The sequence below is a fragment of the Cryptomeria japonica genome, chromosome 11 (genome assembly GCF_030272615.1).
Source record: "Cryptomeria japonica chromosome 11, Sugi_1.0, whole genome shotgun sequence".
Taxonomy (NCBI): domain Eukaryota; kingdom Viridiplantae; phylum Streptophyta; class Pinopsida; order Cupressales; family Cupressaceae; genus Cryptomeria; species Cryptomeria japonica.
In genome coordinates, this window is record NC_081415.1 from 459,988,961 (window position 1) to 460,004,667 (window position 15,707).

A 15,707-nucleotide genomic window follows, 5' to 3' on the forward strand; every position below is an offset into this window, starting at 1 on the left:
TGAGCACTATTAAACAATTGGGATATTCTGACAAAGTTGTGAATTCTACAAACAAAATTACTATCAAAGCATATGATGATGAAGAGCATTCATCTAAAGGCACAGTCACCTTACCTCTCAGAGTTGGGCCAATTACAAAGGATGTGGTTTGTCAAGTCCTAGACCTAGATCTCACATACAACATACTCTTGGGACGTCCATGGATTCATGAGATGAGCGCAGTCCCATCTACATATCATCGATGTATCAAGTTCCCACACAATGGAGTTGAAGTGACCATCAAAGCGGATCCAAATCCATTCATATATTGCAACAATCTGCAACCTCGGTCAGAAATAACAATCCCAGTCAATCGAGAAGCTATTCTTTCATCAGCATATGTGGATCCTGAATCCTTAAAAGCTTCTACATCCAAGCAAACAAAGCTAAAAGAAAAGTTAAAGATTAAAGACATGGGATGTGGTGAGTATATCTTTCATGTTGATCAACTCCCACTATCTCCTAAGGTATTCAGTCGACAGGAACAACCTACAAAAAAATTGTAATGCCAAGGAATTGGGTGTGAACCACCTAGTGTTGTGGCTACTAAGTCTGAATGCAAATCTCCTCTAGTGTTGCAAGCAACTCTTGATATCAATAGTCCTAAGAGTGGTTCCAACAAAGAATCTATTGAGTGTATCGCCAACCCTCTTGAGAACTCACATAGCCTTACCATATCATCCACTCATTCCATTTCCACTCCTCTTCCAAACTTGGATCAACAAGAATCACAAAAGCCCTTAGTCATTGGGGATCAAGAATCAAGTTTTGAAAAGAAAAATCTAAAAGTCAAAAATAAAGAAAAGTGCTTTAGTCCAAATCAAAATCAAAAGCTATTGGACTCTGCAAAAATCAAAGTCAAGGATAAAAATCCTATGAAGGAAAAGGAACAAGAGTTGATCTCCCCTAATATCAAAATAACTGGGGGCAAAAGTTCTAAAATTTTAAATCAAAAAGCATACTTGTTGATCCTAAGTCTCCATCATGCTATCCTACTTTCACTTCTTTTCACAATCATAAGCCTTCATAACTCATCCACTTGTTCCACACATCCTTTACCTTCTGGCGATACATCATGGACCTTTAATGGAGTTTCCTCAAGGGACTTTGTTATCAAGGATGCCCAAACTTCTTCAGGTGATACGCATATGGGCAAACATAGTCCACACACTAGTAATTCTATCTCAGTTCCTTTATCAAGGAAGACAGTCACTCGAGCTACATATCATTCAGTCAAGGAACAATGCAGCTACAATCACAAAGTCAAGCCTCGCACATTTGAGGTAGGGGACTTAGTTCTCAGAGAAAATCCTAAAAATCAGCAAGACGGACAGAAGAAGGACAAGTTCGAACCAAACTGGCTTGGTCCTTACATCATTACAGCAGCATATGGATCTGGGGCATATAAGCTCTCAACTACAGAAGGTGAACATTTGGAGGATCCTATCAACAGCATGCACCTTCGCAGGTTCTACACATAGCTCTTTGGAATATCCCAATTCAAAAATACAAAAAAATCAAAAAATTCAAAAATACAAAAAAAAAATTATAAAACAAAAAAAATCGTTACTTGGTGAAAACCTGGCAAACAAGGCGCCTTGTGTCACAAAAAACATTGAAAAATTGAAAAAAGTAAAGAGAAATAATTTCATCCAACGGTGAAAACCACTTCGGTGGCGCCCTGGGCAAGTACCATGGTGAAAACTGGGTCACCAGCGCCATGCATAGAGACATTGCTCCTCCCTCCTTCAAGATTCTCTTTCATCATTTCACTTTGCACACACTCACAACCTATTTGTTCATAACAAACTTACCCGTTCCCATCATGGCTTGTCAATTGATCTACCCAAGATTGGTTAGCCATTCATAATAAACATTCCTTTTCATCCCTTTCCATCCATAATAAATCATATCCTATTTGTGGCTAAGGCAAAATCCTACGTCTAGTAATGGGTGTGGAACTGAGAACATCACATGTTTCGAGGAGTACAGTTTCTTCCAGCTTCCTTCAGTTTATCCACGCACAATCCGCAATAAAGCAACATTTGCATCACAAATCCGCAATAAAGTTTCATCTTCTCCGCAATAAAGTATCAGTTTCATGGATTCAGTCAGTTTTAGATGAGACACAGCGGCAACAATGGGCTTCAACAAATCAAATCTTTCAACAGACTCAGACAACATTATGGTTCAGTGCTATCTATCCTTTCTGTGAAAGTAAACATTGTGACCACAATCAAATAAGACTTATACAAGTGACAAGAGACACTAAACTTGAGGACTACAGTGGATGTTGGTGTCGAGTCTTGGTTTTCTTTTGATTTCATCTTTTTTGGTGACATGTCTTTTAGCTTTTATGGGATGTCTTTGACTAGAGATTCTATCTCCGGGATGTCTTTGACTAGAAAGGCGAGGATGGGGTATCGTCACCTATTTGTATTTGCTGTCTGTGGATTGTCTCTTAGTAATGCTATGACTTGTCCAAGGATATGAGGACACTGTGAGTCTAGTGTGAATTGGGGCATTCCTTGTTTGTGACTGTCTTATCTCCATGCAAACAGGTACAATGACTTTCTGGGTCGAACATATGCCTCGATTGTCATAACCTACTTGCCATAATAAAGCTCAATGATGATAACGCACAAGAAGCTCTTTCACTTTCATATCTTTTGTCTTCCATCCCCCTTTCTTGATTGAGTTCCATCGTCGTCCTCGAGTCCACGTAGCCTGCTATCACATGACTAAGTATAATGACACACCAAAAACATTTGCATTTCATGTAGTTGCACCTACATTACCACATATAAGCATTTCATACATACATATAGATATCACAACTGCATCACATCCTGCACACAACACCTATTAGCACAATTTACATTTGCATTAACATATTCATCTGCATTACTTACATTCACATTTGCATCATGCATACACATATAAAACATAAAAGAACAAAAAAAAAAATATTGCATTGCATCATATACATATTTGCATCCATATCATAAGCATCACATAAGAACATCTCATCACATAGGTACACATGCATATAGCTGCCGCAAAGATGAATCATCTCATATATATATATAAAGTGTCATGATACAATGATGTCAAAATCATATGGCTACAATCACCCGCAGGTGTCTACATCATTATACAAAATGGTACAAAACTGATACAGAGGAACTCACTGATCACTCCTGCCAACAGTATTGGTAGTGCTAATCCTATCCATGTCATGGCATCCGATGCCACGTGTCCCACCTCATCTCCAGTCTTGGATCCTAGAACACTCGTCTAAGGGCATCCCTGTCTCCGTCTCGATCGTACGGAATCAGCTCCCCATCAATCGGTATCCGCATAATCCTATATACATCCTCCAGGGTGACTGTCATCTCACCCATCAGCAGATGAAACGTGCATGTCTCAGAATGCCATCTCTCAGCCAACGCAGTCAGCAAACCCATGTTTGCCCGAAACTCAGGCACATACAGCACATGTCTCAAACCCATCTCCTTGATGGCAGCTCTGTCCTCGAGTGACAACTCAGGTCGCAACCTCTGCGTCGACGGGAATCTCTCCCGTGACTCTAGCATCGACAAATACTCCTGCAGTCAAACAACTCAATCATGTCAGTTATAGTGGCATTCACTGTTTATCACAAAATGCTACTCGCTATCTAAATGCATATGGCTATCTACCCTAGTGACACTCACTGTTCATCACAAAGTGTTGCTATTTATCCTAGTGGTACTCACTGTTCATCACAAAGTACTACGTGTGTGACACTCCCTGTTCATCACAAAGTGTTACTCACATTTGCACTCCCTGTTCATCACAAAGTGCTGCTCATATTTCAGTACTCCCTGTTCATCACAAAGTACTCTATCTTGGTACTCACTGTTCATCACAAAGTGCCTTGATCTATCCTAGTCTTCCTAGAGGACCTGCTTGAGTGTATCCCCTCAGCAGCTTATCCAATCGACAGTGTATGTTCATCACAGAACTGCCGATTTGACCTAGAAGATGCAAATTCATACTTTTCAAACGCAAACGCGCTTACATGACATAAACGCACTCAAAGACTGCATAGACGCGCCTGAAAAACATAGACGCGCCTTCTTGACACAGACGTGCCTATGCTCTGCACAGACGTGCCTGGACGTTTTTTGACACTTTTTGGACCCTAGTCTAAGCGCATTTATTACCCTATTCAACATGCATTAATGACAAAATTAAATGCGTCAAAGTACGAGGAGGTTTGGTGGTACTTACCGGCTCTCCTGCCTCTACTGGCCTCTGAAATCGGTGAACGCGGTCGAATCTGTGAGTGAAAGTCATCGCTACTGACTGCTCCTGCTCTATTTTCGCTCTGCAATATGCTCTTGTGAATGTGTAGATGACAATGAGGATGTATTTTCCCCCGTGGTCTATCTTATAGCCTACCCTAGCCCTCGTATTCATTTCCAGAGTCAGTCTTCATTATCCCGTGACTTTGTCACTTTATCCGGTCAATCCATTCTATCTTGTCTTTCTTATCGAGAGATTGTCTGCAATCTTTTCAAACATTTTCATCCAATCTCTCGAGGGGGCATATCATTCTCATTCTGGGGCAACTCTATATCAGTTCATCTTATCTTCTTTGAAACAACGCGACAAGCCGCATTGTCTCAAAGAGGGGCAAAATGTAGACACCTAAAATTGTCATGTCTAATTAAATAAATATTTTATTTATTTAATTATCTAAGCTTAATTCTTCTATTAATTAAATAAATCTTTATTTATTTAATTAATTCATTTATCCTCTTCTAGCCTTATTTCTCATTTAAATAAATACATTTATTTATTTAAATTATCCTTTTCCTAAATTAAATAAATATCTTATTTATTTAATTATCCCACTTCTTCTATTAATTAAATAAATCTTTATTTATTTAATTAATTCATTAGCCTTTTCTACCCATGACACATGTCATTCATCTCTTAATTCATACACTACCTACCCCTCTCATTATTTTATTATTTCTTTTACCTACCCTCTAATCATAGCCGACCTCCTTTTACACCTCTCAATCTTATCCCTCCATTTCATATAGTGTCTTTTATATAAGGAGATGCTTTCTTCATTATCAAACCCTAATCATTCATGCTAATCAATCATCCCAATCATTCATGCTAATCATCTTTTATGCAATTGACTACACTACGATCCTACTTGCAACCACATTTCGTTCTTTGTTGAGCTCTTGTGCATATAAAATCTGAGAGCAAATATATCAAGCAAGATCAATGGAGATAAGAAGAATAGAGATCAAAACCCTATTGGACATGTGATGGTATAATCTTTGTGATTTCATGTGATTTGCATTGTCTTAGGTAATCTTCATATGTTATGGTGGATCTTTGTTGATTGTTAGGCTAGGGTTTTGTGGTTGAATTCATTTAGCCTTTCAATATTGTTATTATTGTTATCCATTTTCACCATATACAGTTTCTTCTCTTTTTTTTTTTTTTAAATGCAAATGCAGATTTCTCTTGCATATCTTATCTATTTTAAAAGGTAGAAAATCGTATTTTTGCTTTTCTGTTTTCTCTTAGATGATATTGAATATAAAAGTAAATAAATCTCCCTCTTTGTGAATGAATAAATAAAATTTCTCTGTGAATATTGGATTGAACCTCTGTGAATATTAGTTAAATAAGTTGAATAAAATTTCTCTGTGAATATTAGCTGAATCTCTGTGAATATTAGTTAAATGAGTTGAATAAAATTTCTCTGTGAATGTTAGCTGAATCTCTGTTAATATTAGTTAAATGAGTTGAATAAAATTTCTCTGTGAATATTAGCTGAATCTCTGTGAATATCAATCGAACAAACTATCTCCCTGTGAAATCTGAAAATAAATAATCTTCCTGTAAACAACTCTCTATCCCCCTCTCTGGACATTGGTTGAAAAATATAATATAATCCCTCTATAATAATATGTGCATTGCTGGAGCAAATTACTTCTCTAGTTATTTTTATTTCTCTGTTATATTTCGTCCCTGGGATTAATATGATATTCTCTCTTACATTAATATTTTCTTATGTATTCATACCTATTTATGTATTCTCTTTTTATACAATTTAATATCCTGGAATGAACTATATATATATATATATATATATATATATATATATATATATATATATATATATATATATATATATATATTATGCATTATGTATTATTAAAATTTATGCGAAGTGATTAATGTTTATATTACACGATATAGTGCCTGTGCGTATCGGCTCGTAGGTGAAGGATGGTACCGTAACGGTACCACCCACTAGCCTGCGGTCACTGCTGCGGCAGTGGCCGCAGGGTAGTGGAGGGGACCCGTGGGGTCCCACTCCTATTAACCCTTTGTTAATGCCAATCAAACTTTAAAATCCAAGGCAATGTTAATTTTTAAAAATTCTTTTTTTTATATATGTATAAAATTTTAGTTTATTTAAGTTCTTTTTTTTATATATATATAAATTTTGGTTTAATAAAAAATTTTAACTTAGGTAATTTTTAACTAGTTTTAACAAATTTATAAATTGTAAATTAAATTTTATTAGATCTTTTTTTTAATCCACTTGGCAATTAACCCATACTAAATGATTTGAAGCTAAATTTTATTTTGGGATTAGTGGCCTTATAAGCGATATTCTCACATATAACTTACACTACCTTCGCCTCATGCAAATTGCTTTACATTGATTACATTTATTGGCGTTTCCATCTTCATGCAAGCTTCACGTTTAATTATTAATATGCAAGTTTCCTAATTGGTATTATTATGTGAAGTTATATTTCAAGTTTGGAAAAATAAATAATGTTAGTTATGGTTTTTATTCCATGTAATTCATCAAGTAGTTATTTCAATTAATTGAGCTTTGCAATGTCTAATTATACGTGTTCAATTCATAATTATTTTTCAAGCATGATGTTTATCATAAGTTAGAAAATTAAATAAAGGAAGTTGGAAAACCAAAACCTAGTAGCGTTCGGTATATATAGTGCCTCGGGGTCACGCTTACGAGTAATGTCGTCATGTTGAACTACTGCACTTAACGCCTAATAAAGCTACATCAACAACGTTTGTGGCATCGTCCCTATAAATCGTCGGGAGTAATAAGGGACACTTGGAAGTTAAAATCCAAGGGGCGGGTAATCCCCCTTGGATCAATAATTTAATAAGATAATTCTAAAACGATCTTTCATTCGCTGAGTTAAACTATAGTAAACCTCTATAGGGATGATGAGTGAAATGCTTTTATAAAATTGACTTAATCTCGAAGAATTGTTGTCGATTGACAATTGGTCAAGGGTGACGCTTATGTTAAGAATTAGGATCTAGTTGTTTTAGGTCACAAGCAATAGGCCATCTTGAGCCCTTGCTTAAGCACTACCATCGTGGGTAGCAACCGCAGAGAAACTGTATGGGACATTGACCCTAGAAAGGGTTGCATGCCCACTAATCAGTTTAGATCAAACCATAAAGTAGAAAATAGAACTACATGCTTTACTCCTTGATCCCATGCCGAAGCGGGTATGTAGGCAGTCTTGGGACAGAGTTGTCCCTCATACTCAGGCGTTCGTGGGTGGGGTTTAGGCTTGGTAAAAGAAAGATTGAGTAAGAATCCTATTTTGAAAGATAAGATAATTAAAATTGGAAAAAGGTAATTCAATGCATACTCAGAAGGAATCCCGTATGGATTCGCTTGACTTCCTGAGACTTTAAGCCAAATTCCGAGGAGGAATTCAAGCTTGTATTATGTTATTCAATTACTCTTAAAGACGACGACCTCGATGCACTTCTATTAGAAGAGTGTAGTACTTAGCAAGTGGCTCAAGACCCGAATGGTCCCGATTAGTCTAAATCTCTCGCCAGAGCACCTCCTATCCCGATTGGATAGATGCCTACCCCGCATGGATAGATGCCTACCCAATATGGGTAGATGCCTATCCCGTATTGGATAGATGAAATCTTATGTCCCATATGGACAAGTGCCTAACCCGTATGGTTAGATGCTCATCCCGGATGGATGAATGCCTAATCCAAATGGATGGATGCCCAGAGTATGCGATTGAATCAAACACAAATGATTAAATTTAAACAAAAAAATAAGAATGGTCAAATTTTGTTGGGTTAAATATGATGGGTTATTACACTGGACAAGAAAGGAATGAGCCAAAATCAAACAAATTTGTATTTGAATTTGAAAACTTCAAAGGTCAAATCTACAAGTCCAAGATCAACCCTACACCCGCAAAAATGACCCAACAAATGTATATAGATGGGTGCAATAGTATATATATATATATATATATATATATATATGAATTTGAAGTGGGTGATAAATAAGTAGAAACGTGAGAAACGTGAGTAAAGACCTAGGGAAAGAGCCTTGACCTTGCACGAGTTTGTTCTATTTGTTGACAGGTAAATGTATTAACCCATTCTCTCAAATAGGCATAAAACTAAATGGCAAATAGCATGGGCATGCGAATTTCAACATTACACATCAGTGGCTTTGGTTTTATGAATCCATTTTAGATTAGTGCTTAGGTTTGGGTTTTTCCATTATAATGTTCAAGTTTTCAGTTTTATTAGTATGTGTGGTTTGATTTTTGAAAGTCGTAACTTAGATTTGTGCTTTGATTTTAAATTTTTCAATTCATTTGAAATGTATGCTTTTCTTCAATTTTACTTTAGATGCACCTGTATGGTGTCCTAAGATTGGCAGTGCCCAATGCAGATATTTTTTAAAGAAACTTACTTTTCGGAGTCTATAATTTTTTTATACACCAAAAGGAACAAGAGATCATATGGAAATGCAAAACAAAACCCCAGACAATCTAACAATCTGATCGTAGTATCCAAAATTGACAACTATATTTCAAAACTACACATGATAAAAGCCCTCAACCATTCTTGATAATGGCATAGGTCTCAAACTTGTAAAGCACTGTTCCAAAATGTGGAGGAACTATCTCTGAACATACCAGGAAATATACTCTGTTCAATAGCAGCACCTATAAAAATGCAATTGCACTCAATCGCCTGTTACTGATGTCTGTATTATTGCTAGCACTTAGGTGGCTGCTTTTAAATCCAACCACCAAAAAAATGACTCTAAATTAATCCTATTCCTAATCAGACTCATTTGAAAACAAAAGCCCGTAACAAATACCACCCCACAGACTTGGAAACTGCCACACCTTAAACAAATGCATACCTAGAAACTAGGTGCGATTTTGAATCCACTCTGCTGCATTGCCAGCAAAATAAAAATAAATGATCAATCTCTTGCCATATTTGAGGAACAAGCATAACTTTCTGAATATAACACAAACAAGCAAATTGTCTAAACACTTTTATGGCCATTTTCTTCCCCTTCATGATCTTCATCCTCTTCCTCACTCTCATCATCATCTTCATCAGCATCTTCATCTTCTTCAGAAATATATTCATCACCATCACCTGCTTCCCCAGTGAACCAAGAAACTGCATGGGGGATGAGTTTATCCTTAATTGTAGATCTGCAAAAAACACATAAAATCAATGAAACTGATACCCAGAAGGTACATAAATCCAAACACGTGACAATAGATGGAGAACAAACCCAATCTCATAATCTTGCTCCATCACATCTTGCAACTCCTCAGCCTGTGAACCACCTCATAAACATATCAGAACACAATTACAGGATGCCAATAAGTGTATTCATTGAAAACTACAGACCACAGCAAGCAAAACAGAATGCTCATCGATACTCACAGCATCATCATCAACATCATCATCTTCAGGGACCTTAGGTGGATCAAAGAAATTGAAGAAACTTGGGCATTGCTCGATTTTGGTCACTGGTTTTGCATTCTTCGCTCCCTTCTTAGGCTTCTTCTTCATGACCTTTCGAGTTAGGTTCTTACCAGGTAACCAATCAATTTCAGTTCTGCATGTGAAATAACATCACTACATGAACTAGGAAATTCACATCATTTAATTGGCAAAAGGAGATGCTCGCATTAGACTTACCCTACTGCACGTTCCAGGATGGGTTCATTTTCATCCTCCATGTAATATATCTTTGCTAACTGTATTGCATAAAGGAAATATGATAACTTGAGAATGTATTGAATATGACATACACTGGAACAAAAGTTCAAGAGAAATTAAGAAATTGAAAAATAAATTAGAAATGGAAAGTGTTCGACAGTCACTAAAATGTGAGTGCTTACCACACTATTCTTAAAATAAGGGTTCTCATTGAAGAAGAATTCCAACTTGAAACCCTTCTCACCCTTGTCACTGTCAAGGCGAGAACATTGTATATCCTTCAAAAACTTCAATGCACCTTCATCACGTTCTGTAATCTGTTTATTATAAAACAAGTCAGTTAACTCACTGCATTTGAATGTAGGTAATTTTGCTTGGTATAGCCAAACAGTGTATTGGATACAAGGAAAAGGACGAACATCCTACTTGCATTGCCAAAACATCATTGTTCTTCATGGCAGTTAGCCAAAATTCAGGAACTCCCTTTTCTGCCACAATCCAAAGATATCACAATAAGCACTTCCCACCAAATTTCGAATTACATGAACCTAGAATTTGAAACGGTTATTACATACCAGCATCAGTAGATTCTTTCTTGGAATCTTCCTCCTTTTTATCATCTTCAACATCTACTACTCCATTCACAATGTCATAGCGCTGCAACAGAATATTCCATTGCAGGAATATAAATTGAGGAATTGTCGAGCAAAATAAAAAAAAATCTACCCTAAAAGCTAAAATATCTTTAGATAATTCTCTACTGAGAACTGTAAACTGAAGTAGCTACTTATAGCTCTTTGATACTTTACAAACATATAATCATCCAAGAGAAACATCTCAATAAATTATACTTTATTACAAATCAAGTTGCTCCTAAAGGATTTGTAATAGTTCCATCTATGTTTTAAGGTTGCCATGTCAGAACCAAAAAACATTTGCTATTATTCCATTTGCACTTATTAGATTAGACATCATCTATTCTTCCATTTTCTTGTTCTTCTTCTAAGATAGTTCATGGCGAACGCAAAAAGCTCACCTCCAGTGTAAACAAACAAGAGTTGCAATACTAATGAGAGACTAGCATCTCACAACATTTGTTGGAATCCACAGCATATTTAGTTTGGGATGAAATCTAGGTCATAACAAGGAAAGGCATTATGGAACACGGCAGATTAGGTCATGTAGGAATCTAGTATAAAAAGACAAGGAAGAGTGTGCAGAGGAAAATCTGCACAAGTGATACTAGATATTTTAATGATATTAGATTTCCTCAATTAATATTGTTTATGTTATTGTTTTCTGGATTTGATTGTGACAGTTTTTGCATCAACGTTTTGGATCACACTCCATGGCTCATCATCAAGATGAAAGAGTGCATAAGGAGAAGAAAAATCCTGATGATGGTTCATGGAGTGTGATCCAAAACATTGATGCAAAAACTGTCACACAATCGAATCCAGAAAACAATAATATAAACTAGATATTTTGTTTTAGGTAGGTAAATCTGTCTGTTATTAATCATGCGAACAGAAGATGCAACACTAATGAAAAATTAGCATCTCACAATATTTGTTAGAATGCGCACCATATTTGGGGGGGATAAAATCAAGGTCATAACAGGTAAAGACATTAAGGAACCCAGCAGATTAGATCATATAGGAATCCTAGAACAGAAAGACAAGAGTATGCTGAGGAAAAGCTGCACAGGTGATACTAGATATTGTGTTTCAGGAAAGTCTCTCTGTAATGAATCTGCCCTACCTAACCCCAAAACTGCAACTAATAAAAATAAAACAGAAGCAGACAGTAGCATCAGGTACAATCTTATATAATGAGCAGTACCTGACTTTCATTATCAGTCTTTGTGGTAGACTAATACCAACCAATTACCTATATAAATTTATATGAATTTTCAGGTTCCAATCCATAAGACTAAACCTATTTAAATTTTTAATGATTTAGCAATACACGGCAAGCAGACAGTAGCATCAAGTATAATCTCATAAAAATGCAAAGTAATTGACTTTCATTGTAAATCAATAATGGTAGAATAATATTGACTACAAATATAAACTCATATATGAGTAAGCAAGTTTCAATCTATTAGACCAATTCTGTTGATAAAGATAACAATATACAATAGTGCCTCAAAAATTAGTACTTCCTTAGAAAAGGAAGAAATCGGGAGATTCTATGAAACTTTCAACTTTGAAAACTTAAAAGAGCACACAATACACCACAGTAAAGACACTAAACACAGATACCTTCTTGTAGAAAGGTTCATAAAGCTTTCGATACTTGGCCTCCAACGCCGCTTTTTCTTCAAAAAATTTGGTCTCTATCTCCTTATGTTTACCCTTTATTGACAACAGAAAATTTATAAATGCCCTTCGCAAGAAACATTATTTACATAGAAAATTAAAAACAAAACAATACCTGCAGATCTTGCAATGCCTCCACTCGCTTCTTTACTATGTGAGGTAGTGATTCAATATACCCTGACGAGGTACCGACAAGAGTCTGCAGCTTATCCTGAAACATACATTGGAAGACTTATTAAATCCAGTGATTATTAGAAATGTTCTATTAGAAATCAAATTCTATCCTACGAAGGCACCGGCAATTTATCCTGGGCCTTTAAAAAGTTTTTTAATTGAACATCACAAACCAATTGCGTCATATAAAATTTTGTAAACATATAAGATATCAATTTCTGATGGCCATATTGCCCAAATCCATTTGAAACAAATTAGCAATAAAGAGAAATGTATAAAAGGTACCTTTAAAATACACACCAAGCCTTCATTTCCCTTTTCACCTGTTATAAAACCCAAAATTTTAAGTCCATTAGTTAAATTGGACCGTCTTGAACGCTCAACTACACATAACCTACACTCAACTGTCTACAAAGCAAGACATCACACTTTACGCGGTGTCATGGAATAAAACTACTATACTCTGTACAGCTATATGTAAAGTACAATTTGAATACTACAATAATTGAAAATCATATCATATGCTTGCACCAAACTGGCGTGTGCTTGAAAACCAGTATCATACGTGTCTAAAGATATGAATATATATAAATGTGTAAACTCCATTTTATGCTTTGTCAAACAACAACAAATTTGCAAGCATAAATGAAAAAAGTACAGCAATCTTATAATGCAAAACAAAATTGAAGCAGGCAGGTACAGAACTAACCAAATATTTGAGAGAGCTATAGACATCAGAAATCATCACAAGGATGATCTTCAACAAGCTAATCGGACAGGCTAGAAAAACAGAGGATATACTTAAGACAGTTAACGCTCAAAATGGTGAGGAAAAGAAGTCATCCATGATCACCTTTGAGATCTACTCAGCTTGCCTCCAATAAGAAAGTATTTACCATACACAATCGCATTGTGGTAATCAGTCCTAAAAGCTAGTCTTATAGAATCCTTAAACCAATGGAGACTAAGATCCTTAAACCAACACCCTTGGATCCTTGAGCATCATAGGGTATTTAAGCAAAAGTTTGAGTCTCCTGACCTCTACAACAAATCAATCCTCAAATGAATGACAACAAAACTAACAACTTACGACTACTAGATGGAATCCACAATTACATTAAAATCTGAAGAGTCTGGTATTAAAGCAACAAACACATTCACAAAAGATAAGTGTAAATCACTTTGCTATGATGTTGTTGCCCCAAAAAATGCCAATCCGCAACCGCTTGCTTATTGACAGTAAAACCCCTTATGAGGATTAAACGTGTATATTAACTCAAGCTTATCCTACAATCGAGAGCACATCATTGATCGCCGATCATCACTCTGATTTCTTCAATACCCATATACCTAGTGTAAGCTATGACATATTCAGATGCTTAATTTACAAGCGCAAATCAGTAAACAGCAGCTAAAACCAGGATGATTAAAAACCATCGAGAAGGAATGGGATTCGTCTACTATTCCATCTATTAAGCCAAAGAAAACGTGTAGCAGCTTCCAAATCAAACTATAACCGAAAATTATAATATATATATATATATATATATATATATATAAACTCCGCACCACCCCCCACACAACAAATAAAAAAGACTTCAGAGATTGAGAGAGTAACCTTTCAGAGAAGCACCAAGATCGGCCATATTAAATGCAGGGGTGTCTTTGGAGTCAGACATATTTCTAACCACGAAAATAACTAAAAGAAGATACTTCAGAGAAATAGAATGTAGTAGATATACACGGCTTTGGCGCTTCGCCTTCCCTCTAAAACCTCTCTTTTTTGTAATCTCTCTTAATATTGCCTGAGAGATTAATATCCCCGACTGTTTTTATGCATTCCCTAAGTAGTATTGTGACTGGACTTGCAGATTTTTATTTGTATTTTAAAAAGACCGCAAAAGTTCAAGAAAGATTGTTGCCCAGATTATGTTTTCGGATGGACTACAAACATAGAATATATAAGGCTCAGAATTAGGGCATAATTTTTTTTTAATATAAGGCTCACAATTAGGGCATAATTGAAAAAGCCATTCAGGATATTAATTGTAAGATTTTCAACTTTTTCAAGCTTTAAAATTAGATTCACATGCATAAGATGGTGCGATTAATCATCAATAACAGATCGGAATAGGACGTATTCCAAATCAAGAGGAGGACTCTTTATGGATGGAAAGGCACTGATGGCAAAAAGAAGCACCATAAAAAAGAGGTAACTTTTGCATATGAAATTTACTTACAAGCTTTAAAAAATTGCACATTTTACCATTAAATCTTGAATGACAGTTTCAATTATAATCTTTGTATGAATCTCATATAAAGTTATTAAAAAAAACATAATCTGCACCAAAATCTTTCTTCAACATCTTTTGATGAATTCTAAAAATGCAAATAAAATTCAAAATCTGCAAATACAATCATATACTACTTACTAAACAGTTTTTAACCATTGACATGATTAATCGAGCGCAAAGCCATACGCCGATTCAAAAAGATTTCCCTGTCGCTTCCATGAAGATCTGGACGTGGTCTCCACAAACAGAAATATCTTCTTGTTTTCATTTTTTAAGAAAAAACTACAAAAAGTTGTACTCAAACTTCCCGTAAATTGCTGACAAGTAGGATTTCGGACCACAACTTTGAATTGCAGCATCATTCTCATGAATAATAGAAATAAAAAAACAGTGTAACGTGAACATCATTACAGCGATTAATTATGTGATAATTGTTCTATCGAGGGTCTCATGATGCATTTATATTATTATCAATTAATGAATAATAATTGGAATTTAAGCATGGGATGCAAAAAGGTAGCAAGGGGATTTATTATAATGGGAAGATAAAGTCAAGTGAATAATGTGTGCCTCAAGGAGTGGAATGTCATTAAATCTATTATTCTCTCTATTTTAGTTTGTGCATGTCATTAAAATCATTCATTTATAAGAACATTTAATGAAAAATTGTTATTAGGGTTAGATTTGTAAGAATAGAAACTATATATATTTGTATGTTTTCTAGTTTGAATTTATCATAATTAGATTGAGGTTCATTTTACTTTATTGATTAGTGTAAAAATTATTT

General features: G+C 35.4%; 1 protein-coding gene across 1 annotated transcript; it reads right to left on the bottom strand.

Moving 5' to 3' along the window:
- Nucleotides 1-8,924: 8,924 nt before the first annotated feature.
- On the bottom strand, nucleotides 8,925-14,650 carry LOC131068220 (nucleosome assembly protein 1;3). Its single transcript, XM_058003418.2, has 11 exons — nucleotides 14,245-14,650; nucleotides 12,912-12,949; nucleotides 12,568-12,663; nucleotides 12,396-12,488; nucleotides 10,707-10,788; nucleotides 10,558-10,619; nucleotides 10,314-10,448; nucleotides 10,111-10,169; nucleotides 9,853-10,027; nucleotides 9,698-9,741; nucleotides 8,925-9,614 (listed from the first exon to the last, which is right to left on the bottom strand). The coding sequence occupies exons 1-11, from the start codon at nucleotides 14,303-14,305 to the stop codon at nucleotides 9,440-9,442; spliced, it is 1,020 nt and encodes a 339-aa protein (XP_057859401.1). The 5' UTR covers nucleotides 14,306-14,650; the 3' UTR covers nucleotides 8,925-9,439.
- Nucleotides 14,651-15,707: the final 1,057 nt, after the last annotated feature.